The sequence below is a fragment of the Betta splendens genome, chromosome 13 (assembly GCF_900634795.4).
Source record: "Betta splendens chromosome 13, fBetSpl5.4, whole genome shotgun sequence".
NCBI lineage: Eukaryota > Metazoa > Chordata > Actinopteri > Anabantiformes > Osphronemidae > Betta > Betta splendens.
Window position 1 is genome coordinate 5,815,118 of NC_040893.2, and position 25,786 is coordinate 5,840,903.

At 44.9% G+C, this 25,786-nt stretch overlaps 2 protein-coding genes across 9 annotated transcripts; one reads left to right on the forward strand and one right to left on the reverse strand.

Moving 5' to 3' along the window:
• Positions 1–665: 665 nt before the first annotated feature.
• Positions 666–15,049, reverse strand: picalmb (phosphatidylinositol binding clathrin assembly protein b). 8 transcript variants are annotated; one of them, XM_029171324.3, is made up of 24 exons: positions 14,303–15,045; positions 11,337–11,479; positions 11,151–11,226; positions 10,960–11,062; positions 10,179–10,272; positions 9,875–9,986; positions 9,664–9,770; positions 9,542–9,583; positions 8,703–8,714; positions 8,062–8,147; positions 7,820–7,943; positions 7,611–7,744; positions 6,940–7,040; positions 6,650–6,802; positions 6,183–6,266; positions 4,903–4,995; positions 4,631–4,741; positions 3,906–4,022; positions 3,796–3,826; positions 3,585–3,684; positions 3,387–3,446; positions 3,084–3,188; positions 2,653–2,758; positions 666–2,071 (listed from the first exon to the last, which is right to left on the reverse strand). In XM_029171324.3, the coding sequence occupies exons 1-23, from the start codon at positions 14,430–14,432 to the stop codon at positions 2,666–2,668; spliced, it is 2,211 nt and encodes a 736-aa protein (XP_029027157.1). In that variant the 5' UTR covers positions 14,433–15,045; the 3' UTR covers positions 666–2,071; positions 2,653–2,665. The 8 variants fall into 8 exon arrangements, with proteins under 8 accessions (XP_029027157.1, XP_029027159.1, XP_029027160.1 ...); XM_029171326.3 differs by lacking the exon at positions 2,653–2,758 and having other exon boundaries at positions 14,303–15,049; XM_029171327.3 differs by lacking the exon at positions 6,183–6,266 and having other exon boundaries at positions 14,303–15,044.
• zpld1b (zona pellucida-like domain containing 1b) lies at positions 15,021–25,412 on the forward strand. Its single transcript, XM_055514129.1, is given in 14 exon segments — positions 15,021–15,170; positions 16,225–16,389; positions 19,344–19,487; positions 20,112–20,120; positions 20,122–20,239; positions 21,154–21,374; positions 21,494–21,675; positions 21,975–22,047; positions 22,292–22,389; positions 22,642–22,722; positions 22,924–23,095; positions 23,183–23,288; positions 23,491–23,520; positions 23,641–25,412. Coding segments are annotated over 14 exon segments (1,722 nt in total). The 3' UTR covers positions 23,814–25,412.
• The last annotated feature ends 374 nt before the right edge of the window (positions 25,413–25,786 follow it).

Consider the following 25,786-nt stretch of genomic DNA (forward strand, 5'->3'; position numbering starts at 1 on the left):
AGCAGGGGTCCCCAGTCTCCACAGTCTACATCAGTCTGTTTGACCACAGGGGGGCAAGGTGTGACCGCGACCACAATTCACAGTGAAAGCTTGAATGTTTAATACTGAACCTTTGAAAGAAATCTGAATACCTAATAAAAATACTTTCATCACAATCTTCAATTATAACCCTGTCGGAAATGTTTTGTGAACATTTAACATTTGCTTTCAATTCTGCCCAGAATTAACAGGTAAAAAGCATTTGGAAGTAAAAAAAATGATAATGATGAAACATTTGAAGAATTAATTCCCATCATTATTATTTTTGCAATAGATGTAAATGTTTGTATCATGTTTCACACTTTCAAAATGTCTTTCTAAAACATTTAAACTTCTGATTTCAACCCCTAGAAGTATGGAGAAAACATCTCATGTCCAGCATACAGTAGGTTCATCCTGGAACCTGCTAAGCAGTCTTACCTCAAGACTGAAAGAGGCTTTGTTTGCTGCTGGTCAATACAGAGCTAGTATGAGATTCTTCTCATGTAAGTGAGGGGAGCCTTTAACATCTGGTCACAATATAAATTTAGTCAACTGCCTCTCTTGATTTTAAAGCGCTTCAGGTGTCGTGGCTAAAGTGAACTTTTGAAATATCAAGTCACCAAAAAATCCCCTGAACACACCAGTTTGTGGAAGCTGCTCTTTATTTGTAAAAGAAAGAAAAGACTTCAGTCGTTGTCTGCTACACGTTCTAATTACATAAAGAAAATATCTGCGGAGACAAACGCAGAGAATATCCTGAATCAAACTTAGGTAGAGTCAAATTTGATTGAATTGCCTTCATATTTCATACATCTTTCACATGTCCCACTTGATGAACAGTCAGTTTTTATTTACACACAGAGCACCGATCAACAGTGCCTCTCCGCTCTAACCCCTGACCCTCTGCATCGTTTATACATCTAATTTACATCAAATCTGAAACCTCCGCCCCTTTACTGTAGCGACTGGCCACCACCACCACACCCCCACCGAGGAACTGCAGTGTGGAAAGATGTGTGCAACATGAAGACAACTCTTTCACATTCAGAGTAAAGGCAGCCTTGAATACGGTCAGTGAGTCAATGGCATGCCAAGCTTAAAGCAAATGGAGCCCACCACCCAGTGCGACGCTTCAGATTTGTGGATGAAGTGTTTGTCAACTAGACAGGAAACCATTGCAAAAAACTCTAGGCACAGAACCGACTATATACTGGTAACTGACTCATACTCTAACCCCTGCACTTGGAGTACAATGGAGACTGTGAAATCTTTCATCTAGTAAAAAATTTTCTTAACACAAAACTCAGAATATTTAGTGCTCTATCATTCCGCTTAATAGGTGTCTTTTATATAATAGCTATTTATTTTTAACTCTACCTCTCAGTGATCGTCTGAGATTCTTGTTAAATGCTGACGCACTCCCACAAGTGTTCAATGTACTGTAGATTTTACATCACCCCCCCCCCCAATCTTAAACCAATAATCATAAATAAATACAAACAACACACAAGGAATGTCTACTGTAAACACTGTAAAAAAGACAGAAACTAAGCAGGTGTAAACGTCATTAGCATCACTACTCAGTGACAGTTAAATAACTGTAGGGAATGGATGACTGATGATCGGATCAAGAAAGGGAAGGATCACTCTCTTTTACTCCGCTGCCCCCACTGAACATCGAGTCTTTACATCTGACCACAGTGTTTCCAAATACATAACATTAAAGTTTCTCAGCACCCATTATCTACCTTTACAGATTACACTGTAAAACGTATAAGGGATCCTCTTAAGGGGGGGGGTTGTTAGACAGCAGCATCACTTGACATCTGAGACAAGTTACAGAATGATGGGTTTGAGTTAATCGCCAAACGTCATGTGGACATGGTTACCATAGAGTCGGACAGCCGTCGCACCGCTGTGTTCTCATCACGTTTGCATTTGGGATCGTGTGAATGTTTCTCCGTAGAGCTGGACAACGAGGACAAAGCTTTGCTGCTAAGTGCTTAAATCTTCCGAGAGACACTTTTCCTTCAAATTACATGAACTGCATCTGCAAAAAAGGGAATGAGAAGAATTAGAAACATGGTAGAGCAGAGACTGAAGATTAAGCTAAGGACAGATATAGGTATGAGTCAGCTGATCATGACCACTAAACCAACAGAATAGTCCAAACACAGCTTGGCCATAAGTAGTTCCACTTAATAGAAACCCCTGAGCTAAACTAACTGGGCTGTGGGTCTAATCCCACAGAGGTCCCTGATTGGTAGCACCTTCTAAAGATCCAGAGTCTGTAAGGGTGGAGCCTGATTTAAAAGGCCTGGAGGAAGTTAAAACAAGCTAAGTCACAGAGACAAAGCTCAGTGAACTGTCAGTTTAACTAAGCAATGGCTGCAAAGTTGAGCGAAAACGGGCTCGAAAAATACATAATGACGACAGGAAGAGGAAGAACAAAGGGTCAGGGTGAATCCAGCTCCTCCATAGAAGCAGTACATTTATTTCAACAAGCAAAAACCCAGGGCTGGGGGAAAAAAGAAAAACAGCATCTAATCAAATGTAGAAAACATGACGTGCGAAAGATAACACAAAGGGTATTAGAACTGGGCATGCAATGCATGCAGGTGCATGCTGTACCTAAAGAGATGCTCTACAAGAAATCCTTGAGAGAGAGGTGTGCAAATGGGTCCTGTCCAGGGGCTCGAAGAGGACTCTGGCTGGAAGGACTAGAGGCTGCTGAGGGCTATTTCAGGAAAAAAATACAGCAAGGAGGAGGACCACAGTACAAGTTAGAGTCAGAATCTAAGGAGGGGGGGGGGGGGGGGGGGGGGTTAGTTTGGAGACGTATGACCGAAGGGAGTTACTGAAGAACAGACATTTAAAATGGCAGATGATTTACAGTTTTGTGCCTTTTAGCTTCAGAAACAAAAGGGTTCATTATCAAAACTGTCATCATCATTATCATGTCACAGCACAATGGAGACGCAGCTACTTGTTCCACCTGAGAACTGTACATAGACATCACTGTGGAGCAGCTCAGTGCAACAGTGAAACTGCCTTGCACCCACCTGAGCACTAGACACAGAGCCAAAGGGGTTGGGTGGCCTCATCACAGGCTGGTTGTACATCATGGTGGGTGGATTCATCATCCCCATTGAGCCCATTTGTGGAGGCTGCAGAAATCAAATATTTGACGAACAGTAGAAAAAGTAGTTATTTCATTTGATTCACAGATTCTACTGATGTGTTCTGAGGACAAAAAGCTGGTAACAATGTTAATGAAAGTTTAAGAACACTTCTTGGGTTGTTGTTGTTCAGTATGTAATCTACAGTAACTCATCTTTTTGGAGTACATGGTACATAATACTAACCATTCCATATCCCATCATGCCTGTGGGTGTGGTGGCAGGGAAGGCCATAACTGATGGTGGCTGCAAGGAGACATAGGCCAGTGAGAAGTTGCAGCAAACACGCATGAAGCAGCACTGTGTTACACTCCGTGGCAGCAAAATGAGGCAGATATACACCAGAGGCCGATGTCAAGACTTAAAAAGACAGTAATGCATCACCATGGAAACGGGGTTCCAGGTCGTGGTTGGCGCCGCCTTGGGCTGCCAGTTGGTGCCACCGGTCATCCTCTTTTCCCCCGGCTGGCTCCAGTGGATGTCACTGCAAATGAAGCCATTTACTGTTAGCAGCAGTTTGCGTGTGCCTGGCAGCTCAAAGTCGCTGCCGTGTCTGTGCTGCCAAAATATACCAGACAGATGATCCACCACTTACTTCTTCATCGTGCCATTCCCAATGCCGAGATCTGAGAGAAAATGGAGATGGCAGGTATTAGATATCGCTCTGCGCCTTTCATGTGGTGCCGTGTAAAGCATCAAACTTACTGCCGACAAGGTTGGCCAGGGAGGAGTCAAGGTCATCTGACACCAGCTTCTCTGGCTGCTGAAGCGACGCCTGGTTGGAACCGGCAAGAGTGGGTTTCAGGATGCCTCCGGTAATATCTGACCATACAAATGACACACAATGTTAACAGCTGTTTAAAAATCAGACAACATAATCAATGTTATCTGTATAGCAGGTGACCAAATGCAAATACAGCAGTGTTACAGTAGGATTTCTGTGCCATGTCTGCCCTCTATACTGACCCATTAAAATGATGTTTGCTAAATCAATGATCCGCTAGGCGACTGCCTTTGCGTAAAACCTTTTCACATTTGTCTTGTTTTCTGCTCGGCTCCTTTTCTAGCCGAGTGATTTGTTTCATTATTTTTTGGGGCCAAACAAAGAGGCAAGTTTCACGCTAGACTGACCTTTGAGTCAACATCTGCACGGTGCAATTTAACATTTCCTGTGCCCTAGAATAAGATGTAAACAGGTCCTGACCCAGAGAATCTGCTTGTATAACTTAGAACTCATAGGAAAAAGAACTGGCCCACAGTCAGTAAAACAAGGCCAATAAAATACACCTCCAGCCCCTTCACACCCTGCTGTGTGCAACCTTTGTTGGTTGACTAATCCTGAGGTAAACAACTAACACAGGGCCTTTATTCATTCTTACTGGCCACAGTATAGTATGCTTTAAAATTACTAAATATAGGAAAATACTCACCATCAGAGTTGAGACTGTTGCTGCCTGTGGCTTTGGCTCCAAAAACAGACTCGAAGTCCACTTGGAGTCCCCCCACAGACTGCTGTAGAGGGGCCTGTGGTGTCGAGTAGCCTGTATAAGATACAGGAACAAAGACGGTTACTGTTACAGAGTTCGATGATGGGAAACGATGCGTAATACTAAACACAGGGCCCATAAAGTTCTATGAAGTGATTGACATATGAACAGTGGCGCTGAGCTACTGCTGAAGATGACTCTGTTCAGTACTCTACCTCTGAATAGACCTGCTACAGTAGAATGCTCAGAGGGGAAGGGTGCCTGGTGTGGGAGATGCTGGGCGACCGACACTGGACCACAGAAGGAGTCTGACACGTCATAGGAAGCAGGAAGCAGAAAACAGCAGAAAGCGGAAAAAGGAAGAGACAGTTCAAGGCCAGTCCAAACATTTAGAAAGCGAAGAAGACTGTACATCTGAGTTTTAAAGTGGGTTAACTGGTGCTTAAGTCAAATCTAAAGACTGTTAAAGAATAGTGCAGAACAAGGCTGTAGAAACAGAAAAGGCTGTAATAATACATATTGCGTGAAACACATCAATACTATTTCGAGGGACAGTCAATGTGACACAGAACAAGGGAAAAGAAAGACTCCATACTTAAACCTGGGACAAAGTTACTGTATGAAAAGCCATGCAAAGTAAGCTTTAGACCAGTCAAACTAACCCCTACCACATAGATAAAAATTAGGGCAAACAGTCAAGGACAGTCTACAGATAAGAGCCACAGACAAGTCTTGAAGCAAATCCAGAAATCTAGATGAGGACTCTGCTGGTGGTGAGGCAAAAAATCTTGGCAACAGAACCAGAACGCTTATATCTAACTAATATGTCTGAATAGAACATGTACAGGCCCGTTTATTCAGCTGTTTCACGTTCTCATTAGACTCAAGACGTTCACAGCCCTTTTTCCCCCCACAGTGGATAAGAATTAAGAAAGAAAAGTTGTGACAGTTTGAGGAATACAACTATCTGGTTTGTTGCTGAGGATATAGATCCAGCCTACATGAATAATGTGCATAGCTACGCCCAGCAGTTGCTTAGCTTGGCACAAATATTGGAATCATTAACAACTAGATTGTTTTATAACTCATATACCGTATATTATCATAATCATAATAATGACATATAATTAACTTTTACCACTTGCATTAATGAAAGAAATCCATTGTATTAAACTTTTACTTTCCCTATGTGTGACATGTGTTTTCTGATTGCCTGGCAACTGGTGCACATCAGAAAGTGTTTGTGTCGGTATGCTAAACTAAGCTAAGCTAGGCTAAGATGAGCTAAGCTAAGCTAAACAACTGCCAGTTGAAGCTTCATATTTACTGTACAGACATGAATATGACATCACTGCTTATTTTTAAGTCTTGGCAAAAAATTCCCTGAAAATGTATCTATAAATGTCAATTTAAGACCACTGGTTTATCATTCACAGGAGCCTATGTTTGTCAGGGTTCAGCAAACATAGGTTGAGATGGTGAGCCATCATAGTACCTGAGATGGAGTGTTCTATCCGCACTGTGCGTTTGTAATTGGCTGAAACTGATGAGTTTGTGTCAATAAAGGGATTGTAACGATCTGGAGAATCAAACATAGTGTTGGTGAAGAAAAACAGGCGTCAACTTAAAGCTCTATGGTACGTTTGTATTACATTACAACACCAAACTGTGTAGTGGAAGAAAGGATGACTCAAAAAGCTAAATGTGCGCATGGGCTCTGCAGTGAGGGTCCTGGGTCATATTGCACCAAAACGGAAAAAAGGTGTGTTCTCTCTGAAAATATAACTTAAGCTTGCTATGAACTGCAATGTGGTGCGTTTTATAAACAGACAGAAAATCATTTAAACATCAGCACAGGGAGACATTCACACTGAAATGACAGTGGTACGATAAACCATGCAGGCTAATCATGCATGAAAACTACTACAAAGAAATGAACAAATGAACAAAATGAGTTGTTACCACCAAACACTTCATGACCAGATGTCCTAGAGGAAAAGCTAACACCGTCTGAGGACACGACAGGTAAGTGAGTGGCATCGACAACAAGTTTTGAGAGGAAAGGGTTAAGGTTTGGCATGGAATCATCTCCAGCTTCAGCAGAGGTGAAAGGATCTAGGCAGACAGAAAAAAAAAGAGACAGAACAGAAGACAGACAGAACAGAGTGAAGAGGAAGATGTAGGCATCAGAGTCAGACAACCAGAGAAGAAGAGCATGCAGAAGAGTTTCAGAAACACACACACTTCTTTACCTGCCCACGCTGTTGCCACTGGAAGCCCCGATGAGCCTGATTGCATGGAGGGCTGGAAGGTTGATTGCAGGTCAAAAAGGTCACTCTCCATCTTCACTGCACTGCAGACACACAGAAAATAAGCGGTTAAGTGAGACAAAAACCCTTAATATCTATCTAACCACTTAATACAGAAAAGGGGGGGGGGGCAGAAGGTTTCCAAATTACAGTAAACACGTTTATTCACAAAAAAATGAACCAGCCTTAGATTCCACTGACTATTAAAAATGTATATTCTTCAAAATATGTTCTATATTCTAAATTGCTCACTTCAGCTCTAATTTCAAGATTTGCATAAATTTCCTTGTTTGAGCAATTCATTGACTGTTGGTTATGGTTTATCTAAACTATCACACATCCAACAAACAATCTTGCACTTTTACAGAAGCTTTTAGACTCTAACTCATCTATTGAGAACTGTCGAAGTGTTAAACGTGTATTTACGGCACTTTTACTACCTCTGCTGATGACATAAACGCAGCAGAATGACAGATGGCAAATGGCTGCATTACTGTATTTCTTTGGAGAGAAGCGTCAACAAACTACTTTATGTAACCTGAGAAATGTGAGAAAACTGAATAAAAAAAAAAAAAAATCACAAAAGTCTCGTTAAAACACAACAGCAGCTGTACCCATTTGAGCAGCTGGGTGTAGAGAAGAGGTCGATGGCTGGTGCTGTGCTGATAGTGCCCCCGGTGGTGGAGATAGGCGATGTATCAGTGGTGGCAAAGGAGGGCCTCTTGGACAGCTCTTTCAGCCTTTGTTCCTATGTAAAGATGGAAGGGCTGTTTACATACAGTTAGCAAAGACATTATGAAAATACATGTGAAGGAGCACTAACCTTCAGAGCTTTGAGTCTGGCCTGCTCCTCCTCAAGAGCCGCCTGCTTCTCCCGTTCATCCACCTTAGTGAAAGACATCCCCGTGCTGGCCAGTGATGACACTGCATTGGACAGAGTACTGGCCCTGCAGGACACAGGGCCAAACAACACAACATGAGACACCGCACAAAAAAAGACATTACTGTTTTAGATTGAAAGACAATGAAAACTGAGATTTGAGAAAAATACTCAGATCGGCTTACCTGCTGGCTGCAGTGGAGTCCTTGACCTTCTTGCCCTCCAACGAAGCCAAGTGCTGCTCCAGAGCTTCGAGCAGGCTGCTGGGTGCCTGTTGTGACAGAAAACACACAGTGAGCTGGCTCCTAAGACAAAAAATAGGCACTCTGTACAGACATCAAGAGCATAAGAACAGTGGTGGGCAACCAGGAGAAGAGCAACACTACACACTGGGAAATAACCATTTAACCCCAGGTGTTAGGAGAAAGCCAATTACCATCTTTGAGGAGATTCACTTTTGTTCCACAAAGTGATCTAGCAGCTACAGTATTAGTTACCCACCACTGATCGATGACTGCATTCCAGCCCAAAAGCTACTTTGGATGAGAGCAACATCTGTGTGGGATGATGTACGGCACCACGGCAATTCCAACAACCTGGCCGTTGTTGAATTGGTCGTTTCTAAGCACAACGGGGCAGCCACTTTAGAGTAGATGAGCTACACCTCAATAACAAGACCAAAGTGAAGACACTTTTACCACGGCGAGGGTTTTCTCCTTCAACTGTTTTCATCACGATGTAGGACACAGTCAGAGCAGAGGCATGCAAAAAGACAACACTGAGCCAAGTCACTGACACAGAAGAAGAGTGAAATGATAGTACTTACACAAACTGTGAACTAAAGTGGAAAGATAAGGGGAAATACAGAATATAAAGGTGGTCACAGTCAGAGGGGAATGCAGTTCTCCGGGGTAAAATATTGATGTAAAGACTGGCCCCATAAGCACAGCAAAGCAGTGTGTCTCTCATTTTATAATTAGGACGTATCTAACTGTTACTGTATAAGTCCAGAGGTTATATGAAAACACTAAGAGTTGACTCTACACCTTTATTTACTGTAGAAGGAAAGGAACAAGGTAAGAAGTAAAGAAGGTGAACAAGAAACGAAGAGGGCCGCCTCCTCCTCGGCCAAACATGCGCTCGAGAAGGAAATCATGCAAAGTGTAAGTAGCCAAAAAATGTCTAAAGGTGTTTTAAGCTGTTTTAATGTGTTTAGATATTGGCTGCATCACATGCCTGCATTCTCTGTGAAACCATGAAGGAAGAATTTGAAACTAAAAACTTATTCCAAAGCTATCTGATTTGACAGGGCAACACCCAAATAAAATACAACTACTTCTTGGAGAATTTGAGCTGGGACAAAAGTGCTGCCAGGACACTGATGAGTGCACCCCCCGAAAAAATAAATAAATAAAGAATCAAAAGGAGCCATGATGCTGCAGCAAGATGCATGTCTGAGGAAGCATAGAGTAATATTTGCCAACATCTATGACTTAACTTCTATGAAGTTAAAATCAAGTGATCAAACATCAAACAAGTACAGTTAACAGATTATTTTAAGTATTTAAATAGTACTCAAATTAGGATTAAAAAAGGAGGAACATCCCTAGCTAGAGATTAAATAAGAGAGAAAAGCTTTTGTATGAAGAGTGGAAATGTCTTTACCTGTGAAAGGTCTGGAATGTCTCCTCGATCGATGCCCACCTGCTGTTAGAGCAAAACAAATTAGAGTCTCATCTCGCCAGCGCTGACACACAGTCAATGAAAAGGATGGTGGATGTATTTACCTCTGCTACTTTGAGGAACTCTGATATTCGGGTCATCCGGGTTAGGAACTTCTTGTAAATATCCAAACCTTCTTTACACTGAGTCTTCTTCATGTCAAAGTATTTTTCTGTTTGTGGATATTTTAACATTGATTTTATCAAATTAAAATGGACAAAACTTGTCAAAAGCAAATAAATGGTTAAACGCTAAAGTGCTTGTTGGACGTCTTACCGAGCAGGTTGATAATGCCTTCATTATAAGCAGCAAAGAGCCTGATGGAGTCTTTGAAGAGGAGCATGAAGGCTGCATTGATGACTCCATTAGTCAACTCGTTGGCATTGACCTGGGGGAACGCAATCAGCCAGGACATTTATTTTGCAGCCTTTTCACAGCGATTTGTTGACAAGGAATAACAGAGCCTGTGTATAGGAACTCTGTCATTCCGTGATAATGCATCTGACTTTGTTTGCGGGAGCCTCAGAGCAATATGCACGCTCAAGCTGCGGCGCTGCGGGAGGCTTCACCTTAGACTCACATTAAAATCGAGGAGGGCGTCCATCTGGTTCTGAATAATGGGAATGGTCTTGAGCAGCTTCTCTGTGTTCATGGTCCTCATGACGCCGTCCACTCTGTGTGGACATGGACAGTAGGAGCAGGATCGAAAAAATTACTGGTTTAACCTCTTAAAAATAAAGCGCTAATTTAAAGATTAGGAGACACCTATAAGAACAAATGTAAAGCAAATGTTTGCATTTTTGCTGTAGCAAATTTTGCTTTCCTTAAAATATGACCAACATAATTTTGATGGTACACAAGCTGATAATAATGCAAATAGGGCGGCGCGCCTGGACAATATGCTACTGTGCTATTCTGAGCATGCAAATTTACCTAAAGACAGAACTTTATACTGTCTGTTAACAGAGCTGTATGTGTAGTTACCGTTCACAGGTCCCCTTTGCTAGTTAACTAACAACTTAAGCTCTCAGCATAGAGTAACCCCTATACTGTACATTCAACAATCACAGGATTAAACAAGTTATAAAAAGTACCAAATCCTAATTATATTGGGGCTTTGAGAAAAGACTGTGAGAAAAGAAGTGATTATTTGATTACTAACCAACAGTTTTTATTGAATTAAAACAGCATCTGTGGCCTGATGTATGAAATATTAGGTCTAGAAAATATATCAAATCCTTTAATAGTAAGAGAGCCCCAGCAAATTTTTAATGTATACAATTTAATGATCAAGTTTTATTTGGCAAAATATTTAATATTACAGAATACAACTAAAGACTAGAGCTGCTTCAAGTCCTTACCCGCGTTTCACTTTTGTGAAGTCAAAGGCAACCTGTCTGTAAGACACAGCTTTCTCATTCAGGTATCGACTATACCTCCTGATAAATGTAGACATGTCATAACCTGGAGAGGAAAGGGACAATTTACCTTTACAAGTGGCAACTAGCAGATTCAGACGGATGTAGGTTAAAGTCAAAAATCAAACAGGTACCTTGTAGCCCGCTTTTATCCAAAAAATTACTGAGGTTGAATAGTGTGTTCCTTGAGGCCAAGTACTGGACAAAACGCTGTATGAATGTAGAAACACACCAAGGTATCAATTAATAACACACTCAATTTATTAAACTATAAGCTCCCGTGCTACCAGTCTGTTTCACTGTCTACTTATGTGTCTCACCTCGTTGCCATAGACCATGAGGTGGTGTGTGGTGATAAGTGACTTAAACACCACCACCCAGCTGGTATTGGTGGTCCTCTCGAACAGTGAGTCAGCCAACTGGGGGATGTTCACGTTCATCTCGTTGGTACAGTGAATCAAATCTAAAAAGGACAGAAACAACTTCTTAATGAGATCGTCACATTCAATGAGGCAAGCTGCACAGTTCAGAACCCCAACTTAGGCTTTAAATACTTACAATATATATAAAATGATCAAGAGTATGAGAGCACTGTGTATACTACCCTGATGCCTGTATCTGATTAGAGCCCCAGCATGACAAGAATGAAGGCAGTCACATATAATCCTTTGTACTGTGAAAGTATTGTCACAGGCTTCACGTTGAGCTGGTGAGCAGACAAACACCTGCTGCCGCCTGTGATGAAGAACTGCAGTGACCGCAGGCGCTCAAACTAATTTCTGCGAGACTGAGCCAAAAGCAACCTCTGATGCCAACGTCATGCACAGCAGGTCAGGCGCAGTGTGTGTAGTTAGTTCAGACTTATGACCACTGGATCCCAAAAGCTGCAGCACAGGCGGCTTCTCATGCTGTTTTAGGTGGCTCCAAACCAAAAGGCCAAAACTAAAAAGACCAAAATAACACCTCTTCATTAATTTCATTAGGTGACTGGTTGATAAACATTGAATTTCTGTTTGTTTAAGCAGGTGGAGCGTGTAGGAGTGTCTTTGAGACAGACTTTGACCAGTGAGCTGCCTGTAATAACTGCACAGTGAGATATAAAGTCCTCATACTGGAGATGATGTCACTGTCCCACGGCTTTGGCTCTTCAGTTTCCCTGAATTTATAATCTAGATTATCTGCTCCACCACTGATACAAACAGGGCAGTACTCTGTTGAGTGTTCTACATAAAATATGCATAACAAACAGTGAAATCATAGGAATCACTCTTGTAATGCCAATGTAATCAAGACTAACAGCAGGAGAAGGAACCCGTTCCATTCATTTCAATACCTAAAGGCATCAAAGTGGTCATAAAGTTCACAGCATTAAAGATGTTCACCAGATGTGCTCCGTCTCGCTTCCTCGTGTTCACCCTACATCCGTGAACTGGGTAAGCGCTGTTAGTTCAGGCCCATCAGTGCTAATGACCCCGGCGTTGATCAGACTGACGGGGTAATCAGGCCTCGCTTTCTGTCCTATATTTGACTGTTTCAAAAGGCGGGGGATTCTAAGTAGGACAGGACAACCTTCCAGAGAAGAAGCAGCAGTGGCGGCGGTTAGCATGGGTGGATGAACTGCCCAGAGAAGGAGATGACAGAGAGGAGGAGGAGGAGGAAGATCTGGGGGAGGATGATGAACTGACAGCACTGTTGTGTTACAAGCAGCCTGCTAAACATTCAAAGCGCTTGACATGAATGAATTTTTATTTAATTCATGTACGAGACAGCAGTGAATCTATTGAGCTGTGATGCTGCTAAACTGTTGCAACATGTAGCTTTTTCATTACTTCTGCTTACAGCACTTAACCCCAATAAAGCCGCGTTACACGTCTGACTCAAGTCCAGATTTTGTGCCAAATGTCATCATGGATACGACGACGATCATTAATTATAAGGAAATTTGGTGTGAAGGTTCAGTGAAAGCAGAACCCCAGTAATGGAGACGATCTAATAACGGAGATGTATTTCGAGACATTTTGAGTGTTTTGCTCTCACGTAGATGAGATAAGCTCAGGCTTCCCCCGCGATGCCTACAAGGATGAAGTAGTGTTGGCTTCAACGGTGGGTAGGAGTGAGTACTTTTTTTGGAACTGGGGCATTTAGGTCCTGGGTGTTGCCTGTCTCCCCTCATTTTTACCATCTCCCACCAAAGGAAGCATCTGATCACTACAAATCAAGCCCAGGCGCTCGCTGCCGCCCCGTCCCACTGTCATTGCAGCCAGCCAGCCAACATGGAGCCATTATCCACAGCAACAGTGCCTGTCTGTTGTGAGTGCACCAGGACACGTCATCACGTGGGTGATGGAGCCCTTTACTTATCTCACCCTGTAGCACCAAAATATCCACCACAAGCATGTTAAGCAGTGAGTAAATGAGATGTGTGCTGTATTCCAGTCCACAGCCCGTGATATTGAGGCCTGTGGATGCAGGATGCGGGGCCACTTTGATTACTTCTACCGTCAAAGAGCAGATCAATATGCAAAAAAAAAAAAATCCACCACTGCGTCCAGACGCTGACTCCTCCGTCCGAGCGCATCAGACGGAGACTTCAGCTCATCTGTTGACGTCAGGGCTGAGATGAAACAACCCTCGGTCCCAAACGGTGACTTCTGCCCTTCTGGTGTCACTTCCCTGCGTCTAAACCACCACGTCCCCCACAACGAGCAGGTATCGCCTCACTCAATCACTTCCCCGCAGGATGTGGCCTGCGCTGGAACAGACGCTGGTCCTGATCCTGCTGCAGGTGCAGCGGGGACCAGCGGGGATGAAACTGGCCCGGGGGGGGGGGGGGGGTGACCCCGTGAATACGAAGTACTTCTGAACGCTGGCCGTGGGATTGTTGCCCGACAGAAACTAGTTCGGGTGCTGTTCGGCGGCGGTTCGCGCAACGTTAGCCCGGCTAACAGCTCAAGCTAAGCGAGAGTGGAGAAACGGGAGAAACAGACAAAAGCGGACAGCTAGGCAAGCTAATGTGTCACCAAACGAGGGAAAAATGACGAATTAATAGCCTGTAAGCAACAATAAAAGCCACCAAGTGCCCAAAGCCGCGTTCATTGTGTAAAGCAATGTGTCAGCGAGGCCTGTGGTCGGTGCTACGGTGTAATAATCTGCCTGACAAGCGGCAGCGGTAGCAGCTAGCCTGTGCTGAGGCTTTGAGGCCTTGCAGCGCCGCCACCGCCATATCAGCCTGCGGAGATTAAACCGACCCAGCCGAGCCGCCCAGGAGCACTTTAAGCATACTTACAGTCCAAATGCTTCTTCTTCGGGCCCATTATTTCGTGAGTGGTGGCTTTGCATACTGTTTTGGACACGGCCGACCCGGTCACACTGTGCTGGGCTGCCGTTATCCGGTCCGTAATGCTCTGCCCCGACATCTTCTCTCACTCGGCGCAACAAAAGGCTTCCACAAAAATGTCACGTTATGGACCGCCGGCTTCGTCCTCAGATATGAGCTTCGGCAAAATAAAATAAAACCTCCACCTCCTCCGCAACCTGGCCAGGCCCCCCGTTTTCCCCCACTTCGGTGGAAACGGGAATCAGAACTAGGCTACGGCAGACGTGGACCGGGGGAGGGCGGAATAAAGGGAGGAACAACCTGACAACAACAACAATTAGCGAGAAAAATGTTCAATCGCGCCTTTCCCTGGTTCCGTCCGAATTCATTCAGATTTCAGAGATAGCTGGCTGCGTGCTCCGCTCGCTGACTCATCCGACCCGGGTCTCAGTTTCGCTCTCATCCCGCTGTAGCACACCGGATCCCTGCGTCTCCTCTCCTCGCTGCCTCCGCCTCCGCCTCCGCCGCTGCCGCTCCTGCCGCTCCTGCCGCGTTTGCCGCTCCTCCTCCTCCTCCTGCCGGTGCCGCCGCTGCTCCCGCCGCTCTGTTTTACAGCGCAGCGAAACAAACGGGAAATGGCGGTCCCCGCTCAGCTCTGCTCCGCGCCGGTGGCGATGCTACGGCAGCGATGCCCCCGGTGGCGCAGGTGGACCGGTCCGACGACCCGCACCGACGCTCCATCACAGGTGCGGACGCTCGCGCTGAGAGGCGTCAGCGCTCGGAGCGTGTCTCTGATGATTGTCCTCACTGCATCATTAGAGAACGAAAGTCATTAAACGTAAAGTTGTTCACGTTTTAATAAAGACCATATTCCTCGGTAAATGTGTTGCCAACCCTTGTTGCAGCCATGACAAAACAAATCATAATCCTTATATTAAAATTTGCACAGTTAAGTGTGTTTTCTAGTAAATAAACACTATTATTGCTGAGTTGGCTCCGCAGTTGTGTTTGAGCTGCGTTGGACACTGGTTCAATTCAGTTCCTAGCGTGCAATCAAAGGTACATTTGAGAAGGTCATATATTTGATTTTACGACTATACTTATCTGAGCTCAGTTTTATGTTTATAGCCTTACGACCAGAGCAGGCTGCGTGTGGCTGCAGTGCGGCACAGTGGCCACAGGGGGGCAGCCCAACGCCGTCCTACTGTAGCAGCTAACTAAAATGTCAGGACAGAGACAGGCGCTTCAAACGGCATAAATCAAACCAAATGCTTTAACCAAACCAAATCTCAGTTTTTTTATGAGATGATGTAAAGGTTCCACCTGATGGAGTCAGATAATATGATTCTCCCAATGTTCTTGTGATTGTTACGCAGTGATATGAGATTCATTTTACTGCCTCACTGCAGACTCAATGTAAAGTCATTGTTTAAAAGCAGCAACGCACCAAATCTAGGTTCTTCAATCTTAAACAACAATGAAAAGAATATGTAGAGTTAATTTTTTGTTAGGTTTCCTGAGTCGTGATGTGTGCATATGCATATTCAGACTATAAGAAGATGACTGTGGTTCCTTTTGAGTGACGTTCTTGAAAAGGTCATTCTCTTAAAAACAGCGTTCTCGTGTAATGTTCTCATAACACAGTGCTGGCTTTCATACATAAGCAGCAAGACAGCCTGTTGTTTTCACATCTCACCTGGGAATTTTTCCCAGGCTTTCAGCTCCAGCAAACACATGCTCCCCACAAACCACAGGTAGTTGGTTTATTTTCACTTTCATAAATAATAGTTAGAAACAAACTCTTCTTTTGTTGTTGATGGACTGCAGCATATTGTCATATACTGTAGATTGAATTCTGATGATTAGTTCTCGTGTTTTCCTCTTTTCTACAGGGTTTATGTGAACAGCTTTCGTCCGGGCTCCAAATAGGCAGCGCCGTCGCCCTTCTGCTGTGGTTTCTGGCTTTTGGATCAAATCACAGCGCTGCCTTTGATGAGGGCTTCACTTTCCAGTTTGCGTTAAAACCGGAGCGTCAGATTGCAGCCGAGCTCTCACGGGTTTTGTGATGCGGCCCAGAGAGCGTGTGATTTAGATGTCTGTTTGTGGAGCCTGGATGTTTCGAATCACATAGAGGCGGCACCGTCAGGCAGATCAGACTATAGTGTTTGGTCCTGAGCCATGAAAAGTGTCTGAGCACAGGAACCTGTAGAAACCGGACACAGACTCCTAAATGTTCCAATGTATGAGGCCCCTTTTCGTCGCAAGGCTGAATCAGATGTTAAATCTGTGCATTCATTTCACCTTTAATGTGGCCGTGCGAGCTTGTCCGAGCTTAATTGCCTTTTTCTGCTTGTGGGCTCGTTGTGTATGATTTCATCCCGACCTCAGCTCCACCTCAACAGAGCAGCAGGTGAGCAGCCAGCTGACGGCTCTGCAGAGGCAGCAGGTGTCTTACAGCGTAGTGTGAGGGTGACACGTAAGGCAGGAGGCTGGCAGTGACGCTCAGCAGACATCAGCGGTGGGGATGTGCACTAACAGCAGTGTGAGCAGATGATGTTACATTATACATCTTATTCTGGGAAATATTTCTGTAATTTATAGAAATCTGGAACATGTATTTGACACTTAATCTTGACAGCATATTTGATACTTCTGAGTGTCTACAGGCCACATATATGTCTGGGGGTGACTGGGTAAGTGGAGATCAGGTTTGGGTCTCGGCTGCGTCGTCCATTGCATCCTTGGTTCATGCACACTCAGCAGCAGGTTTCCTTTAGGGTCATTGTTTGGCTGTAATCACCCTTTGCTGGCAGCACAGGGAGTTAGCAGTTAGCCGCTGTTCACCACACATAAAATAGAGACCCCGTGAAACAAAAAAAAAAAAATCCCAGGGCGCTGTGCTAAGAAGCCATAAAGGTGCATGATGCATTCAATGGGCCCCACCAGCAGCATCAGCAACGCAGGTATACAGGACAGTAGGTGGGATCCCTTGAACGCACCATCTAGCTTCTTTTACAGCTTTGGACAGATCTACACATAAAACCACTGCATAGACGCATTGTAGTCCTGCATTTTTAATAACCTTTATTCCAGAAAAAACACTTTGTTCTGTGGCCATCACCAAAAAAACGACTAGTCCTGTATCGGCTGAATGGAAATGTCAACTTTATTTTCCAACAGTCACACATTCATTGTGAGCAGTTTACTCGGCTGTAAGGGTATTTTATAGGGTGTATAATGTCTCACCGGAGGCAGCCTTTACTGCGGTGCTCCCAGAATCAATGCAGCCAATAGGACATTTCATCAAGCTGCTCCCTCTCTGATAGGTTGCTCTGCATGACGTCATGTTCTCTGACACTCTGGGCCCCTCTAGAGGGCAGCCTCTAATTGAAAATGGCAGCCAGTCATTATCATTATGAGCCCCACACGTTTTCTCTTCCATTAGAAGGCCTCTTCACTCTGAATAGCCATCAAAGATGATAATCAGCACATTATTTAATTCTTTAGTTTAGAGTTGAACTGTTGACCAACTAAAGTGATGAACCAGTTAATCAGCTAAAGCTGTGGGGAATTCTAAAAGTATTTTACACATATTCTTTTTAATCAGTCAAAAATTAATTAAGATAAAGAAAACTAAAAGTGATCACAATATTAATTTTAATAATCAACATGTAGCTGAGTGAATCCCATCAAATCAAATCCAGATCAGCATGCTAATTAAAGCCCCCCCACCTAATCTGAACCAGATACCTGGTACAGATTTACATGCAGATGCCTCCTACACATAGTTCTGAATCCATCTCCGCGTCTCCAGCTGATTAAAAGGAGCACGAACACGAAAGCGTCCTAATTACTGATTTACGTTCATCGGCTGAACAAGAAACATGAGATTGTTGTTACATGAAGACAAATCATAGCGCACACGCATACAAGAGTGAATCTAAAGGAGACAGGCAGCGAAGAGTGTTTGCTGCAGGCTGTTCTGTCTGTCGGCCGAAGGAACGTCTCAAAAAGAATAAAAAAGAATCACAAAAAAGAAAAAAACGAGTGGTCGTATCAGTATCAAAGAGCTCGGCATTAAACTTTTATTGAACCAGTCAAATGAGACACGATCTTAAAAATATATGAACATATATTCTTCCCCTCGTTAGCTCATTGTCTTCTGTACAGAGCAAAGATTTTGATGACATTTCATTTGACATTCATGAATGGACCCCGTTCGATTAAAGTCTGGCTCATCCTTGCATGAATGAGTCACACCTTTGCACCTGAGCCTTTCCTCTGCCACTCTCTCGTAGTCTGTTCCATGCAAATCACCGTGCTGCAGTGAGGGCTCTGCACCTTGTGTGTTAATCCGCCACAGGAAATAGTCCCCAACAGACGTGCTGGTTGAACCTGTTTATGTTAACTCCAGCTACAAAGTTCAGTGCCAGTCGGTTGTGGGCAACGAATTGAATTATTAAACTCTAAACTTTATATGCTTGACCTTTTCTGTGTTCAGTAGAAATCAGCGGGCTGTGGACAGGATATTGCAGCTGGACTCTTGGTTTTAGACTTTTTATGGGATTTATAGACTGTAAGAAACTCTGTCAAGGCTCCGGCACCTTCTCTACACCACTCTGACTTTGTTGAAATAAGTTTAAAGGTCAAAGAAGCGGAGGAAGGAGTTCATGCTTGTGGTGCAAATTCAACATATTAATGTCGCTGTGGTTTGATTCATTTGATGAAGTTCATCAAAATCAAAGGTGAGTGTGTTTCTGCATGTGGACTTTGTGCGATTCAGCCTTGAGATTCTACATTTACCTGCTGAACTGGCTGTGATGCGGCCGCACACACCGGCGCGAAGCCTTCACTGCCTGGCGCATCACAATAACTCATACACAGCCCCGCATCAGACCGTGAGCTGACTTTTATGTTTTTTGTGAATGCGGGCCGCGCTAGCAGTCGATGACAGCTTAATTCCTGGGCTGCCCCCCCGCCGCTGGAGCCCAGCGTTTGTGCACGCTGACAGGCAGAGATCAGCCTAAGAGGAGACGAGTGGGAACCCTCTGAGCACGCTCAGGTTTCTGGGCCAGAAGAAAAGGTTTGTCCACGCCATTCTGATCTGGTGGAGTTTCCCATGTTCTGCACTGCAGCAGGGTTTTGTTCAGGCAAAGTTGGATAATGAGTCCCTCTATCTATCTCATCTGACACACACACACACACATACACACACACACACACACACACACACACACACACACACACACACACACACACACACACACACACACACACACACAGTGGTGACGCTGAGTACAGTTTAGGTTCCTGATGCCATCAAAACGTACGCCGCAGCGCTGAACTCTCCTCTCGTCACAAAGCAGGAGGACGAGGGGCCACGAACAATTACTTTGCAAAAGGCAGAAACAGGTAAACAGCTGTAGGGAAAAAACTGGAGCGAGGGCAGAGTGAGAGGAGTGGGATGAAATGAGCTGGAAAAGGAGGTGACCTTGGTTTAAAAGGGGTTGGCTAATAGAGGTTTGGGGCCAACATGAGCGGCGGAGGTAAAAGTGGGCAGAGGGAGCAGGATAAGAAGGATTAGGGGACCTGGGGAAGGAAGGCTGCGCTGCTCTGATAGAGGTCAGAGTCTTCAGCATCCAAGGAAATAAGCAGAGGGAGCATTGTTTCAGAGCAACACATTTTTCCATAACCGCGTTTTTTCTTTTTTTTTTTTTTCCAACACGTAACCGAGGACCGTGGTTAATGCGATGTTGACCTTCTGATTATGACTGTTTGAAAACCTTTCCTCAGGTGCTGAAATGACACGAATGTGCTTTATCTTCCTGCTGATGAGTAAAGCTGCTTCGGTCTCCACACAGTTTAATGGATACAACTGTGACGCCGCCTACCACAGCAGGTTTCCTGGTGAGAATATTGCAGATAACGCTCGCATCACACGCGCTTTGAGGCTCACTGCACACATGTAAGATAATGCTGCTGCCGGTGGAGGAAAAGCATGGGAACCGTTGGCGCTGGCATTTTCAATTAAACACATCTACTGCATTAAAAATAAAGCAGACGAGCTACTGTAGCTGTAGTAAAATGACACTTTGGTCCCAGAGTGGAACAAACCTGGTAATAATGACTATTATTATAGTCTTCATAAAGAAGACTGAATGCACCTGCAGCACACACACACACACACACACACACACACACACACACACACACACACACACACACACACACACAGATGCCGGTTGTAGTGTTGAATGGGAGGTGGACGGGTCAGTGTGGGCTTCCTGACCCGTCTGTGGCTGCACAGCAAAGCTGCGATGACACATGACACGACCCGACCCATCCAGCAGCACCGGCTCCCTGTTCTAAGACCAACCTGAGCCTGAGCTGCTGAATGCGTTTAGTCAAAGCCGTGTTCTGTAGTCCTGTATCGGCTGCATCATAACCTGGTATCAGTTATTATTATTATTATTATTATTATTATTATTATTATTATTATTATTATTATTATTATTATTATTATTATTATTATTATTATTATTATTATCGAACAAATTCGTCTCTAGCTTCCATTTGGACATTTTGTGTTGATGCCACGCGTCTCTCACTCAACCAAAAGCAATTATTCCATTTTGTCATATCTGCATGCTGCTTAATTAGCGTCTCGCTGCTGACGCTCAGCAGGGAGCGTCGGCCGATACGTTGGCATTTGTAGGTGCGGCGCTCGCTGACGTGCCGGTGGGGGGGGGGTTCGAGCCGCCGGCCCGGGCTCTGACTAACGTCTGAACTCCGCCTGCTCTCTGCTCCGACCGCTCCTCCAGGCGAGCGGGACATCAGCGTCTACTGCGGCGTTCAGACCATCACGATAAAGATCAACTTCTGCCCCATACTGTTTTCCGGCTACACCGACGCCGACCTGGCCCTGAACGGTCACCACAGTGACGCCCAATGCCGGGGCTTCATCAACAACAACACCTTCCCCACGGCGGTCCTGTTCAGCATCAGTCTCAGCACTCTGGAGGCCTGTGGGAACAGCCTGGTGGTAAACAATGCCCACACGCCCCGAACACGGCCTTGATTTGATCAATAAGCGGCTCGGCCACGTTGTTTATTGACTTGGGAGCGAAGCAAAGTTATTCGCGGAGACGTTTCTCTCCACAGGTCAGCACGGCGCACGGGGCCAACGCCTATGGGAACATGTCTCTGGTACAAATTGGTAACGTCTCAGGTTACATCGACACCCCTGACCCAGCGGCTGTAATCAGCTACCTGCCCGGGCTGTTGTATAAGTTCAGCTGCAGCTACCCGCTGGAGTATCTGGTCAACAACTCACAGCTGGCGTCGTGAGTTCCCACACAGCTTCAGTGTCTTTAGGATGTGCTTGTTTCTGGATGTTTAATTATCCTCCTGGCCTGTGATGATGATTCAGCAGCTGAGTGGGTTTGTTCCTCAATCCGCCCCGCGAACGTTTTCCTCGAGTGTTCCCGTCGGTCCTGAGGCTGCTGCGCATGCGTTCGTCCCCCCAGGCTTTTATCTGTCATCATTTGAGCCGTTAAACGTGCTGTCAAACACACTTTTAACAGGGATGTTCATTAACCGAAGCAAACTTGAGCAAAAGATTAAAAGCCCCGTCTGTTCCCAGCTCGTCTGCAGCTGTTTCCGTCAAGGACAACAACGGTACATTCGTGAGCACGCTGAGCTTGATCCTCTACAACGTGAGTGCACTTCATTGTATGCCACCATTTCTGTTCCAGCTCCAAACTGGGAGCCTTTGTGTCACGAGGTTATTTTAACCCAAATCCGTTATTGATCTTTGCATCCTGCTTGTGTTTGCTCTTCGTGTATCTGGATCTCAACGCGGAGGATCACGGTGATGCAGCCTTGTTGCACTCCAGTATCATTAGATCCGTCTGGTCACTAAAGCGGTTTACAGTGGCATGTTTTTCATTGTCTCTGCAGGACTCCTCCTTCAGCCAGCCTCTCTCCATACCAATGGCCGGACTGGCCCTGAAAACCAGAGTGTTTGCTGCCGTGAAGGCCACAAACTTAGACAAGCGGTACCAAACCTTTTCCTTTGATTGATTTTTGCAGAATTCTCACTGATGAAGCAGGCAATGAAGCTCGGACGGGGATTTTCTGCCTCATCATCTTTCCCACCATTATTATTTTACAGATTTAGCTCTTATCCAGCGCTTTGTTTGCATTCGTTATGCTATCGAGGCATTATTCCAAGTGCAGGCGCCAGTCTGCTGCACAGATTCTAGATCTCTATCCACCGTCCCATATTATTATTTTTGTCCCTTCTGCAGGTGGAACATCCTGATGGACTACTGTTACTCAACCCCCTCAGGGAATCCTAATGATGAACTCCGCTATGACCTTTTCTTTGGGTAATCTTTCCCGTCAGCATGATGATTTGATCAACCACAAAGGGGAGTCATTACCCATTCAGTGTGTGCCACTGGCTCAGCCCCATGAATGCTATGTTTTCTTCTCAGCGAGTGCTTAAGCGCACACCCAGGCATCACACAGGCAGTCCTCAGTGTGTGCGTGCATTCATGTAAATGTGCGTCGTCCTCTTTCTGACACAGCTGCTACAAAGACCCGCAGACGACGGTTTTCGAGAACGGCAAGAGTCAGATGGGCCGTTTCTCCTTCGAGGTTTTCCGATTCGTTAAACACAGACACCAGAAGATGTCAACTGTGTTCCTGCACTGCGTCACCAAGCTGTGCCGGGCGGACGACTGCATCATGCTCATGCCGGTACGAGAACGCGCTGAGGCCCGGCCCGCGGCCCGGCCCGCGGCTCCCTGCGGGCTCCACTGACCTGTGGCGTGATGTGATTGGCAGATTTGTGGGCGGCGGCGGCGGCGGGATGGAGAGGAGAGGCCGGATGCTCCTGCAGCAGCATCTGGAAATGCCGTCATCACCGCCGGGCCCATTGTCACCAGGGGTGGTACGAACAACACACTCATGTATTGTATTGTTGGGACATTCCCTCACTGGAGGTTCTGTTCAGGTATAGGTGTAATTTAAACTGTGAGTATTCATTTGTATTGTTCTAGTGGGTCAGCTGGAGGAAGCGGGTTCTCAGCTAAAAATCAGACAGTCTTTACCAAAAAGTCTGTGTAAACATGATTTTTTTTTTACTCTTTCAGATGAAACTCCAGTCAACAACTCCCAGCTCGGTGAGGTCCAACAATTTGCAAAGATGTTCAAATACCAACGCTGACTAAGATATCGTAAAGCATGTCACAGTGAACTTCCACGTTAAAGAGCTGTGGCCTGTTTCGCCCCCCGTCTTTCAGCGCCTGCTGGCCCGGCCCGGTCCATCAACCCGGTCACCGTAGCTCTGATCTCAGGTGTGGTCGTTCTGGGCGGGATCAGCGGGGCCTTCTTCCTGTTGGTGCTTTGCCTCCTGCACAAGTCCAACCTCCCGACGACGGCGGTCTCAGGTGTCTGCAACCCAAGTTTCAAATGAAGCTACGTAACAACACATAGACGTGCTGCCCATGAATCACAGTGTTACTGGGTCGTATGGACAGATTCTACTGGTTGGTTATTATTGTGGATAGAGTGGAGAAAACATAAGGGTTTGAGGCAATCGGATGAGGGAGATGATAAGGCTGAATTTGTCCTTGCATGAGTACTACTGAGTATTATGTAGGTACTATAAGTACTACTGTATGGACGCTTTTGTGTCAAATCAAATAAAGCAAGTTAACCTTTCTGATGATGAACTGATGAAGAAAGGACAGAAAACTATATGAAATAAACATATTAGACCATTAGTACTTCACTAAGTACCAACAGTGGACCCATTTAAAGGAGAGGAACAAAACATGCAGTCAGAGTGGAAATATTTAGCTGCTACAGTGGCGTGAGCTCAGCCTTCCATCCACGGCGCCTGCACAACAGAAGACTTCCACAGGCGTGTGTGTGAGGAATGCCTTGTTGTGTCCTGTTTTCTACTCCAGTGTATCTTTTATGAGCCGCCGCGGCGCCGGCTGAATACTAAGAGCAGATTTCCACAAGCAAACATCAATTTCTCGACTTCTTATTATTTTTAAATGACTCGGAAAAAAACAAGGCTGCCACGTCTTGTTTTTCCTCCGGTTTGTTTCTTGTTCTCCGCCCTTTTCCTCTGAAGTGATGAAGCCTTCGTTTTCTTATTCCCTCATCCCTGTTTCATCCACTGTACCCACATTATGTGCTGGCTGTATGTGCATGTGTGATACTGTACATATTTTTCTAACGGATGCCTGCTCCAGTGTGCGTGTGTCTTCTAAGCGCAGACACATTAAATGTTCATTGTACTCGTTTACTGTAGGTGCTTGTGTATTTATTGCCTCCAGTTCATCAGGAGACGCTGGAATCTTTCTTCTGACATTCAACAAGAAAGAAAATACATAACTATAATAAGTTATTGCTTTATATAAGTATGCCTATTAGATAGAAAGTCAAGGTTCCTATTTCGCGGGAGCTTCGCTTCTTTGAAGCATGTCGAGTCTCACTGCATGCGTTAAAGCTCCGGGAGTGTGAGTGGACCTTGACTAACCCATTAAAGTATATTTTTAGCTAATCCTGTCAAGTTATAACCAAATGAGAATAGTTTTGAATATTTCACATAAAGGGGAGAGTTGTTGATTCGCTCTTGGAGACAGGTCTCCTGGCTTTGATTCGATAATGAATCGACCGAAGCCCTGCTCAACATAAAACCGAATTATACCAGTTTTCCATCCGCGTGTGTCACCCGGCTTTGGCAAGTGTTTCCTGCACGCTGATGAGCAGAGCAGCGGTAAATATTAGCACTGTGGGTAATAAACACTTCTTTAAATAGGCCCTTGGCATTTGCTCCGTGATTTATCTGCCCGTGATCAGTAAAGTTTACTTAATCTTCTTTAATATTGACATATATCTGTGAAAGTTTTCCAAATGTCACAGCCTCGTGGGTGTCCAATATCCAAGAAAATGAACAAAATACCAAGCACTGCCAGAGCTCATTTGATGACTGCCAGAATTAATCTTTCAATTTTTGCCGTATTGATTTTCCTTCCCGATGACCTATATAAATAAATGTCTGTCGGCTGCAGCTGCATCTCACGTGTCTGACTCAGCGGTTGTTTTTGTGACCTGCGCGGCTCTGCTGCATTCACTGGCCCTTATCGCTCTAATCCCTCATTTCAACAGCTATTTTGTGATGTATTCAGTGTCCACAATGGCTGCAGATAACTGAAATGAGAGGAATAAACGCAATCATCCCCGCTCTCAGTTTACTATCAGCCATAATTGATTAAACTCTCCTCCCAGGATGGAAATGAGGCTGCGGCTGAGCCTTTGAATGCTGGAGCCAAGTTCAGGTGAGTCGGGATGAGACAAAACCCAACTTGTAAAGACCTGAGGAGCACGTTTGAGGCTGGGGGTGTGAGCAAAACGCATCATAACAATAAAAAT